The sequence below is a fragment of the Amphiprion ocellaris genome, chromosome 1 (genome assembly GCF_022539595.1).
Source record: "Amphiprion ocellaris isolate individual 3 ecotype Okinawa chromosome 1, ASM2253959v1, whole genome shotgun sequence".
In the NCBI taxonomy this organism is placed as follows: domain Eukaryota; kingdom Metazoa; phylum Chordata; class Actinopteri; family Pomacentridae; genus Amphiprion; species Amphiprion ocellaris.
In genome coordinates this window covers 1,493,298-1,508,329 of record NC_072766.1, presented here as the reverse complement: position 1 = coordinate 1,508,329, position 15,032 = coordinate 1,493,298, and the positions used below count along the sequence as shown (strand labels likewise).

At 40.4% G+C, this 15,032-nt stretch overlaps 1 protein-coding gene across 3 annotated transcripts in view; it reads right to left on the bottom strand.

Moving 5' to 3' along the window:
- Positions 1-1,456: 1,456 nt before the first annotated feature.
- The window catches only part of itga11a (integrin, alpha 11a), a 101,861-nt gene continuing 88,285 nt past the window's right edge, over positions 1,457-15,032 (bottom strand). For all 3 annotated transcript variants that reach the window (XM_023279279.3, XM_055012004.1, XM_035952392.2), the window contains 5 exons: positions 7,568-7,651; positions 7,360-7,470; positions 7,135-7,230; positions 4,431-4,544; positions 1,457-2,615 (listed from right to left, as the gene is read on the bottom strand). In XM_023279279.3, coding sequence (XP_023135047.1) covers positions 2,541-2,615; positions 4,431-4,544; positions 7,135-7,230; positions 7,360-7,470; positions 7,568-7,651 — 480 coding nt within the window. In that variant the 3' untranslated portion in view covers positions 1,457-2,540. The remainder of the gene's footprint in view (positions 2,616-4,430; positions 4,545-7,134; positions 7,231-7,359; positions 7,471-7,567; positions 7,652-15,032) is intronic.

Below are 15,032 nucleotides of genomic sequence, written 5' to 3'. Positions count from 1 at the left end.
AAAAAAAAAATCATCATGAATTTTGCCGCGTTTGTCACATTTTGGACGACATACTAAACTACATGGTTTCAATAACATTTTGAATGACGCACAGTAAAACTTTTTGCTCTTTTTGTCAGCAGCGCCGAGATCCCAAAATGGCTTTTGCCATATGGCAACGGCTTTTGCCATATGGCAAAACCGCTCGGCCATATGGCAAAAGCCATTTTGGGATCTCGCTGTCTCTCCTCTACCAGATCAACTGTCCATTTGCATGATGGTAAGTCTACTTGGACAAACTGCAGGAAATACGTTTCCAGAGATGTTTCGGGGATTTTGAGTCATTCTGTGCTGCAGATGCGTTAATCGCGTTAAATTTTTAATCATATTAATCCTGATGATGGATTATTCTGTGTTAACGCGTTAATTTTGACAGTGCTAGCTGTTTCCTCTCTGGCATGATATAGGACAGATTTAACCTGTCTATATAGTGTGGGTTTGGATCTGGACCTGCTCTAATGTGGTCTATACTAAACAAAGCACAGACATTTTGCATTTCACCAAAACATTGAATGTTTCGTGAATTCAAAAGTGGGTTTCAGACAGTATTAAGGATCCAGCATGGCTTTAAAAAAATGTGGAATCAGTCACTCAGGGCTGGAACTTACATTACATACATCAACTTTTCCCTTAACTGCTGAATCATAAGCTAACTTCAGCACTGTTCATCTAGACAGAACATTAAAAACTAGTTCAGCATTTAGGGAAATATGTGTCTGCTTCACCTTCTGGCAGAGATCAGAACAATAAATATGAAGATTGCAGCCAGTTATGTTCAATTAGTAACGATTGGAAACTGCTAGGAGCCTAGAAATAAACGGATTCCCCTCTGAAACAGATTTGTCATTTGTACAATGGAGGGTACTGAAAGACAAATGAAAATATACTGACCTAATTAGAGAGCTTTGAAGGGCCAACAGACAGACTTTATTACCTTTTGACAAAAGCAAGTTAGAGCTGCTGGCTACTCAGAAAGTTATCAGGTCAACAATGCTCTCTTTCCAGTTTCCATGTTGCTTTGAAAACATTCCAGATATCCATTAAAAGCATGTTCATGGTGTTAGAGTTGGTCTGAAAAGAAGATCTGAATGCAGACAGGCAGGTAGCATGAACAAGGATCCTTCAAACAAACTTACCTCTGAAGATTTTACAAATTCAGTCCCGAAGACACAGGAAGCTGGACGGACGAAGGACACGCATTTGAGAAACATGGGGGACTAATTAGACACAGGTGAAAGTACTGAAGGGCAGAAGAGCCACAAAAAAGGAGGGAAAACACAACAGTGAAGCTAATGACAGTAGAGCAGAAAATAAAAAAGGGAAAACACACAAGGGGAATAAGTAAAATCACAAGACACACAAAGAAAAGGATGCTTTGAAAGTGACCTACAAACAAAAGCAAAGACGGTGACACATGGACATGTACATGGTTTTATTTGTAGGCGTATTACAGCTCTTCATCATCAAAACAGGACAAAGTGACATTCCTTAGTATCACCAGGAGCAATCTGCATTCACTCTCATTTAGTTTCAGTTCCATTTAAAGTTACCTCAGATCTTGAAAAATTGCCATCAGTATTTTCTGCACACCCTCAGATCTGATGCCGTGCACGTTAAAGGCATGTACCGTCTCATTCTGACAGGAACACAAAGCTGACCTGTTGCTTCAGTTACAAACCATGTGGAAAAATACTGTGAAAACCGTTATAATATTGAAATGGTATAAAAAAAAAAAGCTACTTGACTATTTACAAAATTCAAGTTAATTTTGTACAAAGTAAAAAGTGCATCAAATATTAAAGCCACCCTGTGTTGTCCAGGATGTAAATATTAAAAGGAGTGGATGCATATTCAGAAGATTCTCCTCTGCAGTCTCTAACAGGTAGACATGGAGGATCTTCTGTGTGCTCTGGTGACTTTAGGTCACTTTCATTTCTTCATAAATTATTATGCAAGTCGACTGAACGTGTTGCAAATAAAATCTTTTAAACATCGAATTCAATATACAGTATAATAACTCTACATTTGCGGTAGCTTTCGGGTGTGCAAATCACCCTTGAGGTTCTTCACGTATTACAAAATTTACCATAAGAGTTAAATAAATACACACCAGGAATAGACAAAAGAGTGACTGGAGAACATCTGCCTCAAATGCAAACAGTGGCCTGAACTTCCTGGAACAGGGGGATGGAAGCTCACTCTATTCTTCTCTACAAACAGCCAGAGGAAGCACCAGAGATCCAGCCTGAAGCCAAGACAGCGGCATCTCCAGGATCTGTGAAGGGCAGAGGGGTAGGAGGGCGGAGGGGCCCGGATGTGGTCACAGTGCAGGAATGCTGAGGGGGGGGGGGTCCAGTGCACTGATTCAGCCTTGCTTCAGCCGTCATGCGGAGCGTCTATGTGGTGCCACTGTGGTGTTTGGGGCGCAGGGGGAGCTGGGTTGGTCCCTGAGTGTCGGGTCCCCTGTGGAGAAGGCGTCTGCTGGGGGCCCTCAGCCTGCGTTACCGCTCCTCCACTTTACCGTTGGCCTCCTGCTCGTCCTCGTCTCGCCGCTTCTGCCTCCGGAAGAAGCCGAGCTGGGCAGGAAGAACATCGATAGAGATTAGAAAACAAGTAATGCTACAGCTTCAGACACCACCGAGGGGTAAATACGACTAGTACTGGGTTGGTCAATATATAACTGTGGGGCTTCTAGTATCACAGCTGACAGATAGGAAATGACATCATATGGAACAGGTCATGTGATCTGGAATTAACACACTTCCTGGAGACAGAGAACTTTGTGGAAAGGGATTTAATTTGTTATTTCCATATAAAATTTGATATATTGCCAAAAAAGAAATATCTGTCATGATTATCTCAACTTAATAAAAGAACACAATCCACAGTATTTCTGAATCAGCTCATTTTATTATTGTTTAGCTCATTAGAAGGTGGTTGGTATTAAATTCAGATGCTTATTTAGTTGACATTTTAGTGATATCCAGTCATTTTTATTAATAAGTGATTGTTTCTATAATAAATAATTATGGAATTTGTAAAGACATGATCATAATGAACATAAAAACATTAGTTTTTATTACTTATACTTATTACTAATAAAAATGTATGCAGATATATCCCATGGACTTCAGAAGTCCCTCAGTTATAGATTGACCCCACTATGGTTCACACAGATGGAATGACTTCCTGATCATTTTCACATATAGAATTAAACTAAAACTAACAAAATTAGAGTCTACAGTCATGTCTGCAGGTCTGTGAGGCGACATGGGGACACAACGCATTTAGCTAAATGCTAAATGCGTATTTTTACCAGTTAAATCTTCTCTGAGTAGAGATTGCTTTTAATTTGCTTTTATTCTAATTTCACGGTTTGATTTTAACTGGGGGCTGCACAGTGGCGTAGTGGTTAGCACTTTCGCCTTGCAGCTAGAACATCCCTGGTTCGCGTCCCGGCTTTCCCGGGATCTTTCTGCATGGAGTTTGCATGTTCTCCCTGTGCATGCGTGGGTTTTCTCCGGGTACTCCGGCTTCCTCCCACAGTCCAAAAATATGCTGAGGTTAATTGATCATTCTAAATTGCCCGTAGGTGTGAATGTGAGAGTGATTGTTTGTCTCTGTATGTAGCCCTGTGACAGACTGGCGACCTGTCTAGGGTGTCCCCTGCCTTCACCTGAGTCAGCTGGGATAGACTCCAGCCCCCCCATGACCCTAGTGAGGATTAAGCGGTGTATAGATAATGGATGGATGGATGGATTTTAACTGGAAAGCACTTTGGTCACCTTGAGTGTTGTAAAGTGCTCTATAAACAAATTTTGATTGACTGACTGCAAGCTAACGTTTGCTATTCAGTGCTAAAAAGCTAAAACTAATGGGAGTATAAAGTTAGCAGTCAGTGGACAGTCATGAGAATTCATCCTCTGAGCAGAACAAACACTGGCACCAAATTACATGTGAAACTTTTGTTAGTCATATACCTGTTTTGGACAACATTTTATTGTTTCTGTAGGGGAAACAGAGGACGTGGTTTTAAAATGCACATTTTTTCTAAGTGGATAAGTGGGGTTTTTCCTCTGATGTAAAATTAAAACTAACAGCTTAGATTTAAAATAATAAAAATGCAGACTCCACAGTACTAACTCAGATTAACAAAAGTCAGTTTAAGTAACTTTAAGTAACAAGAAACAATCTCTGTTTCCAGCATCTTAAATGTGAATATTTTCTGTTTTCTTTCCTGCTCTATCACAGTAAGCTGAATATCCCTGGGTTGTGGATGAAATAAGACGTGTGACGATGTTTTCTGAAGCTTTGGGAAACATTTATTTACATTTTTGTAAAGCTTTTGGCATTTTATTGATGAAACAACTGAATGGAGACAGATTATTTACCTTCCACAGAGCGAGGCTGAGCAGGGCCAACAATAAGAGTCCTCCCAGTGTGCTGCCGACGATAATCCAAGTAGGAATTCTGTAATCTCCCTCCTTCCTGATCTCCAATATTATCTGTCAGACAAAATGAGATGATATGAAATTACAGATTTTCATTCCTATTTGAGATACAGGCTGAATTTAGTGCCATCTACTGCAGTGATACAACAGAGGGTTTTTTGTTCATTTTGTACTAAAATGAAACCTAATGTACTGAATATAAACAGTGTGCTATCGTGTACATTGGATTGTATATCATGGCTTTAAACACTAAAGATGATGCAGCTGTCACACTAACAGGAAGTGATAATACACTGAGATGAAGATAATTAGAGTGTTTTTAAGAGCATCAGCTCCTGCAAATACAAATCTACATTCACAGGTCTAACATTTGATATGCAAAGATTAGAACTTGTATATTTAAGTGACACATGTCGAAAAATGCATGACTCTCCTTCAGTTTTAAGAGGTTTTTAAGAAGGATTGAAACATATTTAAATTAAATCTAAATTTCAGCAGCACAGACAGAAGCAGTTTCTCTATTGACAATATATTCAGACTTTAAAAGAATTCTGGACGTACAGCTGCAAGAAAAAGTCTGTGAACCCTTTGGGATTACTTGGATTTCTGCATAAATTGGTCATAAAATGTGTTCTGATCTTCATCTAAGTCACAACAACAGACAAACACAGTCTGCTCAAATTAATATGGCACAAAAATGATATGTTTTCATGTTTTTATTGAACAGAACATGTAAACATTCAGAGTGCAGGGTGGGAAAACGATGCAAAGCCCTCGACTAGTGACTTCTCCAAGAGCTAATAGGAGCCAGGAATCAGCCAACCTGGAGTCCAATCAGTGTGATGAGATCGGAGGTGTCGGTTAAAGATGCCCTGCCTAATAAAAAACACAAAAAGCATTGCCTCATGTGAACCATGCCTCGCACAAAAGAGCATTCAGGAGACCTGCGATCAAGAATTGTTGACTTGCATGAAGCTGGAAAGGGTTAGAGAGGAATCTCTAAAAGCTTTGATGTTCATGTGCCCACGGTAAGACAGATTATGTACAGAAGGAGAAAGTTCAGCCCCGTTGCTCCTCTCCTTAGGTGACGTCGTCCTGTAAAGATGACTGCAAGAGCACAGAAGGCTCACTGAGGTGAAGAAGAATCCTGAAATTCAGCTCAAGACTTCCAGAAATCTCTGGCACATGTTAACATGTACAAGAAGTAAAGCATTAAAGAAGAATGGAGTTCATGGGAGGACAGCATGGAGGAAGCCACTGCTGTCCAGAAAAACCATTACTGCACGTTTGAAGTTTGCAAAAGAGCACCTGGATGTTCCACATCCAGGTAGCACTACCAGCAAAATATTCTGGACAGATGAAACTAAAACTGAGTTGTTTAGAAGGAATACACAACGCTGTCTGGAGAAAAATAAAGGCACAGAATATCAAAACCTCATCCCAGCTGTGAAACACGGTGGAGGAGAATCATGGTTTGGGGCTGTTTTGCTGCCTCAGGGCCTGGACATAAAAATGAATTCCCAAGTTTATCAAGACATTTTTCAGGAAAATTAAAGACCATCTGAAGCTCAACAGAGGATGGGTGATGCAACAGAAAGTGAACCAACAACAGAAGAAAACACGCCTTCTGGAGTTCTGACTTCAAGCCGACTGAGATGCTGTTTCATGACCCCAAGGGAGCGATTCACACCAGACAGCCCAAGAATACTGCTGAACATAAACAGTTTTGTGAAGAGGAATGGTCCTAAATTCTTCCTCACTGTTGAGCAGGTCTGATCTGCAACTGCAGGAAATGTTTGGTTGAAGTTATTGCTGCCAAAGGAGGGTCAACCAGTTATTAAATCCAAAGGTTCACATACTTTTCCCACCTTCCACTGTGAATGTTTACATGTTGTGTTCAATAAAAACATGAAAATATATATATATATATATATATATATATATATATATATATATATATATATATATGTGTGTGTGTGTGTGTGTGTGTGTGTGTGTGTATGTGTGTGTGTGTGTGTGTATACACACACACACACACACACACACACACACACACACACACACACACATATATATATATAAAAATAATTTTTGTGTATTAGTTTCGGCAGACTGTGTTTGTTTATCATTGTGACTTAGATGAAGATCCGAACATGTTTTATGACCCATTTATGCAGAAATCCAAGTAATCCCAAAGGGTTCACAGACTTTTCTCATAACCATATTTGCTCATGAAAGCGTTAAGTGGAGACGCTCTATGACTGCTTGTTTTAGCCAGTAGATGGCAGCAAAGATCAGAGTTTGAGTCCAGACTTTAACATGTTGTGCCGCTGGTCCTTTCGGTCCCTGAGCACCACTCAGATCCAGTACCAACCTTTACAGTGTTTTTACAGTTATAGCTACTAATACTTTTCAGAAAGAGGACACTTCTGAAAAATATGTTCTTGCTTTGTTTTACATGAACTGTACCAATACATGTGTGATACTTTTAGATTACTTCCAGTCCATTCAATAAGTTTTAAAGGCTGGACTGCTGTAACTGCACACGCTGAGGATCAGAACCAGAGCAAGATGCCTTTTATGAACTGAGCCAGGTCAAAGCCGGGACAGAGGCAGTTTACGGCACCGGTTGTTGTTGACTCACATGTCTGACAGGCCTCTCTTCATGTAAAAACATGGGGCTGGAGGAGGCCAGCTCCACTGATGCGCTGGTCACCACTTCCAGGATTTTAAACTTCAGCTGGAGAGAAAAGCAACACATGCAGCCAGTTTTCTCAAACACATCACAAAGTCATAGCAGAACAACAGTATGATGAATGGAGGGACTGCATTCAGTTTAATGCGTGTGTGCTTTCAGTTTTCTACTCACTGCGTGTAAGGTATCTATCCTCAGCGCTCCTGTGATTCCAACTGCTATTTCCCTGAAGGAAGCCACATTGACGGTGCACTGGATCGGCAGCGTTAGCGTGTTGGATCGGTTCTGTGTGAAGAGACGGCAGCTAAACAGTTAGAAGACATGACAAAGTGGAAAAATAAAGCTCTAACTCAGGAATGAAAGTTGTTGGTTTTTGCTTTACCAGGCGGGAGAAGCGTGTCAAGTCTTCAGGTGATGATCTGCTCTGAGCCACATGTTGAGGCGGTAAACAGCGAGTTCCATCCCTCTGAGAGGAAAAACACATGTTAACGTGTGACAATTGTGTTTCTGCAGAGAAAAAAGTGAAATAATATTCTAGTCAGCTGAGGTTTATTATTGTTAAATGACAAACCAGAATTATTTTCCTCTTGTATTCTACTTTTCTGTAGTTAAAGTCGTACTTTAACACTGGAAATGTGAGAACATCAATGCAAATCTGAAGTTTATACGTAACCCTAGTGTGGTCCTGACCCCAAATTAAATCAGTTTTTTCTCTTTACATTGTATACTTTTATGTAAACAAGATATATCTGGTCCTAAATTCCAAAATGAAGGGAAAAATTTATGGTAATGGCTTGGACTGAAGTAAGACTAAAGGACTTGATAAAGGATTGACAATTTATACGATATGCTTCAAATACCAGTCAAACCAGGCAGCATTATTCTGACCCCAGAGGACAAAAGCTGTATGACAAGCGGGAGGACATTACAAGGGTTAAAGTACTCAGTTTAGCCAAAATCAGGACATGGATGGTCTAGTTTAGGAAGTCTGGCAGCAGGACTTTGGCCAAAGCTTGTTTTTTTGTTTTTATTTTACAATTTTCAATCTGAAGAAAAAGAGTGACATTATAATCTAAAAGACTGAGGTTTATCATCATTGTAATTGATCATTTAATTGATCATTGTAATTCAACACTTGTAAAAAAAAAAAAAAAAAAAAAGCAGTAGATTCTGTAGCAGAAGTCAGGATATAGTTTGTCTAATTTAGCATAAAGTCTGGAAGCCTAACTCTGTGCAGAGTTTAAAAAGGGCCCATCAGCAGCACATGTAAAGCTAAAATATTTACAAATAGGCATATTTCTGAAAGTATTTCCAAAAATACGTTTTTCTGAGTCCTGAGTTCACAAAACTGACAGTATACTCAAGTCCAGTTATGTGACTGTGGCTGTGAGCAATAACTGACATACAGGTAGATAAAAAACAGAAACTAACAGAAGTGATGAGAGGAGTCTCAGAAATAACTAAAACCTCCTTTCAGCCGCAATTCTCCAATCACAGCTCAGCAGCGCTAGCTGGGGTCTGCAGGCCTGTCAGGCTTTAGATGTTTCCACATATTTGAGGCAGTGTTAGTTTGCAGCAAAGGGCAAGAAGATCGCTCTTTTTTACCCTCTCCAAAACCAAAACTTGGCAACTAAAATAGTAAAGAAAGTCTGTTTGTAGCTTTAGAGGCGAGGCTCTCTGAATTGGAAGCGCGGCTCCGCACCATGGAAAACACCCCGCTAGCTGTTAGCCAGGCCCCCTTAGCCGGTGCGGACCGCAATAGCATAGCTGCTAGTGTAGCTTCTGCTAGTGTAGCTTCTGCTAGCCGTCCCCTAGCAGCTCCCGAGCAGCCGGGAAGTCAGGGTAGCTGGGTGACAGTTCGTAGGAAACGTAGTCCTAAGCTCAAGCCCGCTGTCCCGGCACACCACAAACCGCTTCACGTTTCTAATCGTTTTTCCCCACTCAATGACACACCCGCTGAGAAACCAACTGTGATCATTGGCAGCTCCATAGTCAGAAACGTGAAGCTAGCGACACCAGCGACCATAGTAAAATGCCTCCCAGGGGCCAGAGCGGGCGACATAGAAGCAAATTTGAAACTGCTGGCTAAAGATAATCGTAAATACAGTAAGATTGTTATTCATGTCGGCGGTAATGACACCCGGTTACGCCAATCGGAGGTCACCAAAGTTAGTGTGGCATCGGTGTGTAACTTTGCCAAAACCATGTCGGACTCCGTAGATTTCTCTGGACCCCTGCCTGATCTGACAAGCGATGATATGTTTAGCCATATGGCATCGTTTCGCCGCTGGTCGTCTACGTGGTGTACTGCAAACGACGTTGGCTTTATAGACAATTGGAGTTCTTTCTGGGGAAAACCTGGTCTGATTAGGAGAGACGGCATCCATCCCACTTTGGCTGGTGCAGCTCTCATTTCTAGAAATATGTCTGATTTTATTAGAACTCCTAAAGCATGACAACCCAGAGTTCAGACCAGGATGCAGAGTTGTAGTCTTCCACACCTCTCTGCAGTTTCCTCTCAGCTGTCACCCTCCAGGAATTCAGTTAGCTTTAGTGAGACTGTGTCTGTCCCCCGACCACCAAAATTCAATAAATTAAGCAAATCAAAAATAAACAAAAGACATAGTAACCATAAAAATCTAATTAAAATTAATACCACTATTTCAACTGAGCGAAGAAACAGGACAATTAAATGTGGTCTGTTAAATATTAGATCTCTCTCGTCTAAATCTCTGTTAGTAAATGATTTGATAACTGATAACCAGATTGATTTGTTCTGTTTGACTGAGACCTGGTTGCAGCAGGAAGAATATGTTAGTCTAAATGAATCAACTCCTACTAGTCATACTAACTGTCATGTTCCTCCAATCACGGGCCGAGGAGGAGGAGTGGCAGCAATTTACCTCTCTAGCTTAAAAATGAACCAGAGACCTAAACCTAGTTAGAGTTCATTTGAAAATCTTACTCTCAGTCTCTCTAATCCAGATTTAAAAGCTCAGAAACCAGTGTTATTTGTTGTTGTATATCGTCCTCCTGCTCCTTACTCTGAGTTTTTATCTTAATTCTCAGACTTTTTATCTGATTTAGTGCTCAGCTCAGATAAAGTCATTATTGTGGGTGACTTTAACATTCATGTTGACGTGGACAGTGACAGCCTTACGACTGCTTTTAATTCAATATTAGACTCAATTGGGTTTTCTCAACATGTAAATAAACCAACTCATAGTTTTAATCATACCCTTGACCTCGTTCTGACTTATGGCATAGAAATCAAACAGTTAACAGTATTTCCCTGGAACCCTCTTCTCTCTGACCATTTTATGATAACATTTCAATTTACAACAATAGATTGTATAGGAGTTAAGAATAAACATCATTACAGTAGATGTCTGTCTGACAATTCAGTGACTAAATTTAAGGAAATAATACCCTCTCTATTTAGTCCAGCACCACTTACTGATATAATGGAAGGGAAATATTATAATTTTACCCCCACAGAAGTGGATTATATTGTTAATAATGCTGCAGCCTCACTGCGTACAACACTTGATAGTGTTGCACCTGTAAAAAAGAAAGTTCTATCTCAGAGAGGACCTGCTCGTTGGTATAATTCCCAGCTGCGGACTTTAAAGCAGGCGTCCCGAAAGCTGGAAAGGAAGTGGTACTCCACTAATTTAGAGGAAGTTTATGTAGCTTGGAAAAATAGTCTAGTAATTTATAAAAAAGCTCTTGGTAATGCCAGGACAACATATTATTCATCTTTAATAGAGGAAAACAAGAACAACCCCAGGTTTCTCTTCAGCACTGTAGCCAGGCTGACAAAGAGTCAGAGCTCTGTTGAACCTTGTATTCCTTTAGCTTTGAGCAGTAACAACTTCATGAGCTTCTTTACAAATAAAATTATTACGATTAGAGAAAAAATTAATCTGGCCCTTCCTGCAAATGTCACAGATGTATCATCGAGTACAGATACTTTAGAATTGGCTGTAAGACCAGATGGATATTTAGAATTTTTCACCCCCATACATCTCTCTGAACTCATTTCAATAGTTTCTACATCCAAACCATCAACATGTCTTTTAGATCCTATCCCAACTAGACTGTTCAAGGAGGCTTTGCCTTTAATTAATTCCTCAATGTTAGATCTGATTAATCTCTCTCTAGTAACAGGTTATGTACCACAGGCTTTTAAGGTTGCTGTAATCAAACCTTTACTTAAAAAGCCCACTCTAGATCCAGATGTTTTAGCCAACTATAGACCAATGTCCAACCTCCCATTTCTCTCCAAAATTCTGGAAAGAACAGTTGCAAATCAATGATGTGAACCTTTACAAAGGAATAGCTTGTTTGAAGAGTTTCAGTCAGGCTTCAGAGTGCATCATAGCACAGAAACAGCTCTGGTGAAAGTTACTAATGACCTTCTCATAGCGTCAGATAATGGACTGGTCTCTATACTTATTTTATTGGACCTTAGTGCAGCATTCGATACAATCGACCACAAACTTTTATTACAGCGACCAGAACATTCTATTGGCATTAAGGGGACAGCATTGGACTGGTTTAAATCCTACTTATCAGACAGGTTCCAGTTTGTGCATGTCAACAATGACTCTTCTGAGCATACTAGGGTTAATCATGGAGTTCCTCAGGGTTCTGTCTTAGGACCAATACTGTTCACATTATACATGCTTCCCTTAGGCAACATTATTAGGAAGCACTGTATTAATTTCCATTGTTATGCTGACGACACTCAGTTGTATTTATCTATGAAGCCAAATGAAAGTAATCAGCTAGCTAGACTGCAAGATTGTCTTAAGGACATAAAGACCTGGATGACCTATAATTTCTTACTACTAAATTCAGACAAGACTGAAGTCATTGTATTTGGCCCCAAACATCTTAGAGAATTGCTTTCAAAGCATATAGTTACTCTGGACGGCATTACACTGGCCTCCAGTACTACTGTGAGGAACCGCGATGTTATCTTTGACCAGGACATGTCCTTTAACATGCACATAAAACAAATCTGTAGGACTTCCTTTTTCCACCTGAGAAATATTGTGAAAATCAGGAACATCCTGTATCAGAGTGATGCAGAAAAACTAGTCCATGCATTTGTTACTTCTAGGCTTGACTACTGTAATTCCTTATTATCAGGTTGTCCCAATAGCTCTCTGAAATATCTACAGCTGATCCAAAACGCTGCAGCCAGAGTACTGACGGGAGTTAGCAAGAGAGATCATATTTCTCCTATATTGGTTTCTCTTCATTGGCTTCCTGTTAAATCTAGAATAGAATTCAAAATCCTTCTTCTGACATATAAAGCTCTTAACAACCAATCTCCATCATATCTTAAAGACCTGATAGTACCATATTATCCTAGCAGAACTCTTCGCTCTCAGACTGCAGGCTTACTTGGAGAAGTGACCTGTAACTTCTCTCTAAAAGTAGAATGGGAGGCAGAGCCTTCAGTTATCAGGCGCCTCTCCTGTGGAACCAGCTCCCAGTTTGGGTTCGGGAGGCGGACACCCTCTCTATTTTTAAGACCAGGCTTAAAACCTTCCTTTTCGACAAAGCTTATAGTTAGGGCTGACTGGGTGACCTTGACGGGGTGAGCTGGTGTTTTCATTTGCAAAACTGACTTCCCCTCTTGACGTCCCTTTAGTTTGCCCCTAGTTATGCTGCTATAGGCCTAGGCTGCTGGGGAACCTCTCTTGATGCACTGAGCCCTTCTCTAACTACCTATGTATTTACTATATATATCATTATTGCATTACATTCACTCTGTTTCTTTCTGTGTCCTTTCTCCGAGTGTCCCTGGTCCCAGAGCTGAATGCTGGATGCTTCAGATGTGTGGCTGTGTTTTATGGTCCTTGTGTCCCACCCCCCCACCTCTCTATCTCTACCCCTCTATCTGTATCCCTCTATCTCTATCTCTACCCCTCTATCTCTACCTTTCTACCTCTTCTGTCCCTCTCAACCCGCCCGGTCAGCAGGCAGATGGGTCCCCCCACATTAGAGCCGGGTTCTGCTCGAGGTTTTTTTTCCCTGTTAAAAGGGTGTTTTCCTTGCCACTGTCGCCTTTTGGCTTGCTCTGGGGGTCAGGCATATGGGTTCTGTAAAGCGTCTCGAGACAATTTGACTGTAATTGGCGCTATATAAATAAAATTGAATTGAATTGAATTGAATTGAATGAAACAGTGCATCGTCAGAAAGAAAAAAGCTCAGGCCCAAGGACCAATCCCTGAGGTACTCCGAACTTTATGCCACAAAATCCAGTGACTGTATTATTATAACTTGCATGTTAACATTTATAGATACAACTGAAACCATGAATACACTGTTCCTCAGATACCAGTTTGCTGTGGTCAGCGGTGTCAAAAGATGAACTTACGTCAAGAAGTAGCAACAATGATATTAAAAGAGAATGAAGACTGTTTAGTAGATTACTGAATGCTCTGTCACAGCGGTGGAGTTTATCAAAAATATTGCTGTTTGACAGGTAGGCAGCAGGTTGATCAGAGACAGAACTTCTAGAGTAATTTTAACATAAAGCGAAGATTAGACGATGACTGTTCAGAATATGTGGATCAATATTAGGTTTTATAAGCAGCAGTTTAATAAAGGCATATTCAAAAGCTAAGGGAACAGAGCCCATGGAAAGAGACTCATTGATAATTCCAAGAATAGCATGTTTTAAAACAGGCAGCAGGTCCTTCAAAAGATGAGATAGCAGAAGTTTGAATATGCAGGTTGTAGGCTTGGAAGCAGGTAGTGGGCCAGTAAAAGGGCTCTGGGGAAATTATTTTCAATCTGGGAAAGACTGCAGTTGCTCTGAGTCACAGTCCGGCATCGATCCAAGTACTGGAGAGTTTACGGCCATCATTCTGGGACGAGTGTGGAACAGTGATTTTATCTCTAACTGAGTCAATATTATTTGTTAGGAAATTCAGTTCAGATAATCGTCAGCACTGGATGAAGAGCTACTGGCAGGGAGGCTCTGTGTCACTTTAACAGCAGCTTCATGGACTATTTTTATTGATGCTACTCGTATGAGCTGTCCAAGCAGCTGAGAGCGCACAGTTATACTTCCAAGAACCCTGACCCCATGTCCAAGAGCTTTTGTTTTGTCTGTTTGAGTGCATGGGTGTCTGAAAACCACAGAGCTGATTTCACCCGAGGGCGTTTTGTGGTTGTAAAAGGAGAAACACAGTAAAATATTTGAAAAGAGACACTATTCAGATTGTCTGAGAGATTATTAAGGGAATCAGAAACTGCACTGCAGGAGTCAAATACATCAGGTAAAGAGTCGACCTGTATAGAGCTAGCATTGCTGTCAGTATGATTAGAAGTAAATGCTGCATGATGGTGTTGGTAGTTTGGCCTTCTCTCTGCTTCCTCTACAGGTCTTAATCCTACCTCAGTACTGGAGTTTCTTAACTGAGAGTCTATCTAAATGGTTTAATCCCAACATGTCCCTTTACTATCTGGTAGGCTGGTACTTTTCTGGTACCCAACTCAGGTTCATTTGGTTTGATTGTGTTCAGGTTAATCATTTTTTATGCCACGTGTAGTATTAGATTCTCATCTTTCATTTTCTACTTACACTACTGTTTAATAGTCTGGGGTCAAACAGCTAATTTCATCATCAATGAGCCTTTCAACACCATTAGCTAACACAATGTAGCATTAGAACACAGGAGTGATGGTTGCTGGAAATGTTCCTCTGTACCCCTATGGAGATATTCCATTAAAAACCAGCTGTTTCCAGCTACAATAGTCATTTACCACATTAACTATGTCTACACTGGATTTATCATTCATTTCATGTTATCTTCATTGGAATA